Below are 6,337 nucleotides of genomic sequence, written 5' to 3'. Positions count from 1 at the left end.
CTTTTTCTTAATCTATTTTCTTTTTAAATAAGTTTGAAAGTGAAAGACTCCTGCCGGCCTTTTTTTTTATTTGTTGTTGTGTTAACTCCATTCATACTTCAAAATCTAAATCATTTGGATTTTGATTCTCCACTTTGAATTTAAGATGTAAAAGTAAATTATTCCAATTTAACTAGGGTGGCTTTTAGGGTAAATCACTCCAATAAATTATTTTATTGCAAATATTACTTACATCACCCAAAATAAAAAAACGTTACGTGCATGTGGTCGTTAGTATTTTTATATAAATCGAATGAGGCCATATGGATTTAGTAGAAAAATTTTTTTTAGGAATTTAGTAGAGAATACAGTGAAACGATTCAAGCTGCTTCGATTTATGCATAAATGCTTAGACCCCTGATAAATTGAATGAATACAATTAGATTTATTATGTTATTATTAACCAAGTAAATTGAAACATCTTAGCATATAGTTGCATTCACATACATAGGTTGTATTACATGAGTCTTGTTTTCTCCTATTCATTCTTTTGGTCTCCTTGAACTTAACATGAGGACATGCTAATGTTTAAGTGTGGAGAGATTGATAAACCACTATTTTATGGTTTATCTTGTGCTAAATTGAGTGGTTTTTATCAATTTTTTACACACTTATTCATACAACTTGCATGGTTTTACAAATCCTTCCCAATTTTGTTCTATGATTGAAAACTTGCTTCCTAATCCTTTAAATTGAGTATTTTTAATTCCTCTTTTATACCATTCGATACCGTGATATGTGCGTTAAGTGTTTTCAGGCTATATAGGGCATGAATGGCTTAGAGAATGGAGATGAAGCTTGCAAAAATGGAAGGAACACAAGAAATAAAGGAGATGACTAGCGAGGATCGACACGCACGTATGGCTCACGCGCAGAAGACCATCGACACGTACGCGTGACGTGCACCACGTGTAGAAATCGCAGAAGACGCTTGGGCGATTTTGGGCTGGTTTTGGACCTGGTTTTCTGCCCAGAAACACAGACTAGAGCCAGGGGACAAGCGGAGACTCAACACACATTCACTTTTACACAATTTTAGTTTTAGTTTTAAATCTTGGAGAGAAAACTACTACTTCCTCTAGGGTTCTTCATATTCATAGATTTCTAGTTTTTATGCTTTTGATTTGGATATTGAGAAGAGTTACTACCTCCGTTTAAAGTCTTTGCCATTACAGTTTGATTTCTTATTTCCTTATTCCTTTACTTTCCATTTAGTTTGTTCAGAGTTACATATGGATATCTTTGATTTTGAAAAAAAATTAATGGAAAGAATTATTTTTACCTTTAATTAATTTTCTGTTATTGCTTTGTTTGAATTACCATGTCTTCTTTTCATTCCCTTTATATATTTATGAAAATGGCATTCATGTCAATGGAGTAGACTTCCAACTTGACTTGGGAGTTGATTAATAGAAGATCATTGAGTTGGAATAAGTGTTAATTGGTAATTGGAAATTGTTGGCTGACTCTCTAGTCACTAACGCTAATCCTTCCATAGGAGAGGATTAGGACTTGTGAATCGGAGTTGGCTCAGTTACTTACTTTCCTTTATTCGGTAAGGGATAACTAAGTAAAAACAACAACCTCTTATCATTACACTTGGGAAAATTCAACAAGGATAGAACTTCCAATTAATCTTCTCCCAGTCAAGGCTTTTTATTTCAAATACATAAAACCTCTTGTTAATTCCCATTGCTTTAATTTAGAATCATTAATTTCTCCATTTCCAACTCTAAAATTTCTCAGAAAATTCCTGACCAATAAATTGCAATCTTTTGTCAACTCGTTGGGAGACGACCTGAAAAATTTACTCCCAGTATTTTATTCTTAAATTGTGACAACCCCTTTTAAATTGATAAGCGAAATTTTCGTCGGTTAAGAACTGTACTTGCAACGCTATTCTTATTAACCAAGTAAATTGAGTGAGACTGCTTCGATTTACATGCACCTGAACCATTAATAAATTGACAATATAATTCGATTTACTATGTATTCACCAAGATATATAAATAGATGTATATTAATTCGATTTACTATGGTGCAAACGTGTATAAAGAGTACAATCAAAAGTATATATAATAATACCCATAATGATTTGTTAGAGAGTACTTTTAATATTATGGATATTATTAAATGTACTATTTATTTACTCAATTTTAATAAATTTCATTAGTTAGATTAAAAATGGGAAAAAATCTACTTTATCCATAATGGTTCAAATTTCGATATAACTCTTCAAATCTTCTGATATTATGATTTTAAATAAATCAATTAATTTTATTATTTAAACTTGTTACAATTTCATGTTTTATGTATTTAATTTGTTTTTTTTATTTCGCATAAAATTTCAATTTTCTTTGCTTATTTTCATCCAATACCACTTCAAAAACGAAAAGTTTATGATGAGACCATCGATATAAAATTCAAAAACTAGTTTCACTCATTTCATGTATAATTAGTCCAAACTTGCAAAACATATTAAATGATCATATACTTCAATCCAACTTACCCATATGTAGCACATTTGTAGCTAAATAAAAAAATAGCAACAAAAAACAAAAACAGATTCATAAATTTGGCATTTCATGAGCAATTTGTTACCATAGGCCATTGTTGATGACAGTTGAAATTATGCCTTTCAATGTTTCCTGCATGACATCAAAATTAGCATTGCTCATTATTTCTTTCTTTTCTTTTTCAATGGACATTTAGTAAAGAAAAGCATATACCATTATATGTACCTTAGAATGGTCTTTAAGACCAAGCGAGAGCACCAGTGACTTAGAGGAGCCAGAGAGACTACAAATTAGGAATAGGATATATGTCAATATAATTTAGCTAAGTTGCACATGCACAAGTATGTCTTAAAAGCATCTCTTTTAATGGATCTTTGTACTCTAAATGTTGAACATTTTTTTTGCTGAAATTACAATACAGAAGTTGTGCAATTTCAACAAGTTTCTCCTAATAAGGGAAGAATAGTTACCTTATCTTCTCAATCAGTTGAGGGGCACACGCAGCCAACATTGGCTGGAGCAAATGAAGTTAGAAAAATATAAGCACAACCATCATTTAGAATATCAAGGTGAACAATAATTGCTACAGGAGTGCCTACCTCATCCCGTTTGCCAAATATAACAGAAACATTGAAAGTTGGATTAATCGACTCACCTTCCTTCCTGGCATTGGAAAATATGTGACAATGCAAAACAAAGAGTGCAAGACAATCCTAATTCCAGTAGGCAAAATAGAAAATGGAATTTTCTAAAGTTGTAGTTCTCACAACAATTTTTCTGTGTGTAGCTGTTTAATTTGAAAGTTTCAATTTCCCCAAAAAGCAAAATTGCATGCACATCTTTAACTTTTAATGAAGTATATTGAAACTTAAAACCAATTTAATGTAATTAAGTTATTCATTATGCCGAGAGTATTTATCTAAGTCATCCCAGCCAAATTGACCTTAAAGACACCATCTTCAGCAAACTCTGTTAGTATAAAAAATCTCAGTCTCTAATTACAAACAAACTTCATTGAAAGAATGACCTATCATATCCTACACAGTCATTACTTTTCGCCAAAAAATATATCACCTTTCTTGTATCTAATTATAGAATACCAGTATCTGCAGTGGAATTCCATAACAACATATTATGCACAAACAGCCAAACCTTAACTTTAGAGGTGGTGTAGTGAATTTCCGTAAACCCACAAAAGGAGACAGTAGTGAAAGAAATAGGGAAGAAAGTAATGAGAACTTCACAGTTTACAACCAAACATATACCATCAATTTATCCAAGGAACACAATAACATGGCTTAATTACTTAAAAAATTTACTAAGATATACTTCATTTCTCAAGCAAAATGTAAACAAAATCAATGGTATAGGTACCTGGCATGCAGTATTGTCCCCATAGTTCCTATTTGAGTGGCTATAACCTGATAAGTGGGTCGAAAGGTTAAGACTGCAGCGATGAAAACATATACACAGAAGAGGCAAATGAGCAAAGTCCACCTACCTGAAAATGATCTTCATAACTCATAACAATAATATGTGTTTTGTTTCCCTGGCAAGCACAAATAAACAAGCTAAAGCAAGTAGAGATAATTGCATCCACCCCGTTTTTAATAAAAATTATTCTTTGTATCAAACAAGTATCAAGCTTTTCCACAAACATGTATACCTTGATTACAACAGAGAAATGATTGTGGCATACAGGAAACTGTGGGAAAGGCAAAGTGCTGAGGTTTAAACTCATTGGCAAAAGTGAAGGTTCTGATTTTGATATGGCACTACTTGTGAATGTATTTTTTATTGTGTTCATTATAAGTATTATTAAATACGTTTTTTAAAAAGTACTTCTTGTATACGTTTGCGGTAAATGAAATTGCATTGTGTCAATTTATTAATTTTTTTCAACTGCATATAAATAGAAGCAGTCTCAATAAATTTACTTGGTTAATAATAGCATACAATAAATTAAATTGTACTCATTCAATTTACTAAGAATCTAAATATTTATGCATAAATCGAAGTAGCTTGAATCGTTTTACCATATTTCTTATTAAATCGGGTTCATTCGATTTATTATTAAAATTTGTAATTCAATAAAGTCTAATTTGATCTATATAAAAATACAAACAAAAATATGTACCTAATGTTCTTGGCTTTTAAGTGATATAAGTAATATTTACAATGCTTTAATTTATTTGAGTGATTTACCTTGACTTTTATGCATAGGTACATACAATGAGAACTTCTAGAATTTTTTGGACTAGTAAATTAATTAAAAGAAAAAACTATAAAACACAATCTTTAAAACTATCATTATGGCATAGCTTCGGATGCTGATATGGAACAAAACTTAGGATAACATACAAATCAAAGCAACTATTAAATTTATTAAATTAAATAAGTTAAAAGTACTCTTTTATTTATTTATCATGTGAAAAATATCTTTTTTTGAAAAAGAAATTTTAAAAATATAAATTATAACTTCTCAGAAAAGATTTTTTTTATTTTTTTAGTACTTTTACTTTTATTATTAGAAATTTATCAAACACGGTAAAATTATAAAAAATAATAGCGTCCAAATCTTAAAAAAATGGCTCAACTTTTTCCTTAATTTATATGTTTATTTGATTAGATGCCTCTGAACTCTGAAGGATAAATAGTAGCTGGCCATGCAGATTACAGAATGATTACGATGAAATTTAACATCTTCGATTAGACAAACTAAATCATAATGATATTAATCATTCCCGTTCGGCCGTTCTTATCATAAAATTTAAACTTAGCCCCATTGGGTAACAAGAAATGTTTCTATAAATGAAAACGACAAATGAAATTTAAAAAAAAAAAACCTTGGTTTCGCAATGATAACAACACCACATTTAATGGCCCCGAAAGTGTTGTAGTGGAAGAATCAAACAAATAATTCAGATTTCACGTATCATAATAGTTTTGACAAAACATAAATACGTATCATAATTTTGCCAACCATGAGCAACATAATTCAAATAAAAACAATACCACCAATAAGACAATTTAAAGTGCACTGGATTATGGGACCAGCCAGCATATAAAACAATAATGGGCGTTAGAAAGGTTCGCTAAATTTGGGTTTAATGGGCCCCAATAAGGCCCTCCAAATACGTCATTTCTAAATCAATAGGCCCAACCCACATAACCCCAAGTAGAGTTTGACAACCTAGTTCTATGCTCTTCCCACTATTTAATTTAGGCAAAGTCTTCGGTATAGACACCAAGATAGTATCTATATGTGTAGATAATGGGTGGCAGGCTGTGGCGATGACATGTGGTATATGGAGGGGACAAGGTGATCAGGCCTTAACAGGAGTTGCAGGAAAAGCTGATGGGAGCACGTGAGGGAAGGTCTTTGGTTAGATGGGGTAATTAGGTGTTAAAACTAGTAATCAGTTTTTGCTGATTAGGGGCCCAAGCCTTGTGGCCCGTTTTTGTTGTTGGACCAAAATATTTTGATGCTTTTTTTTAATCTGTTAACAAAAAAGAAGGACCCAGGTAAACCCCAAACCTCCCTCGTGACCCAACCCCCTCCCCTTGTTCCCTGAAACAATCATTGATACACGTACAGGAGAAAGCAGATTCAAAGAAACCCTCACGGTCTTGACCTCCGCCTAGCCCTGCATGGTCGCCGACTGACAAAGGTCCTCGGCGCCGACGCCGTCCAAGGTCCCAGCACCGCAGCTTCTTCCTCCATCCTCGCCGCCTAACCCAGATCCTCCATCGTCACCGCCTGACCCAGTAACTCGGCAGGT

At 32.4% G+C, this 6,337-nt stretch overlaps 1 protein-coding gene across 1 annotated transcript; it reads right to left on the bottom strand.

Moving 5' to 3' along the window:
- On the bottom strand, positions 2,575-4,362 carry LOC107634800. The gene is made up of 7 exons (XM_021117446.1): positions 4,222-4,362; positions 4,057-4,104; positions 3,930-3,976; positions 3,155-3,218; positions 3,026-3,069; positions 2,781-2,838; positions 2,575-2,687 (listed from the first exon to the last, which is right to left on the bottom strand). The coding sequence occupies exons 1-7, from the start codon at positions 4,360-4,362 to the stop codon at positions 2,637-2,639; spliced, it is 453 nt and encodes a 150-aa protein (XP_020973105.1). The 3' UTR covers positions 2,575-2,636.

This window comes from Arachis ipaensis, chromosome B03, assembly GCF_000816755.2.
Source record: "Arachis ipaensis cultivar K30076 chromosome B03, Araip1.1, whole genome shotgun sequence".
Taxonomy (NCBI): domain Eukaryota; kingdom Viridiplantae; phylum Streptophyta; class Magnoliopsida; order Fabales; family Fabaceae; genus Arachis; species Arachis ipaensis.
Note: the sequence above shows the minus strand (reverse complement) of the source record. Positions and strands in the feature narration are given on the sequence as shown.

Coding starts and splice junctions, on each gene's coding strand:
- LOC107634800 (XM_021117446.1), bottom strand. CDS start 4,362: ATGAACACAATAAAAAATACATTCACAAGTAGTGCCATATCAAAATCA. Junction 4,105..4,221: donor ATTTCTCTGTTGTAATCAAG/GTATACATGTTT, acceptor TGTGCTTGCCAG/GGAAACAAAACACATATTAT. Junction 3,977..4,056: donor GTTATGAAGATCATTTTCAG/GTAGGTGGACTT, acceptor CCCACTTATCAG/GTTATAGCCACTCAAATAGG.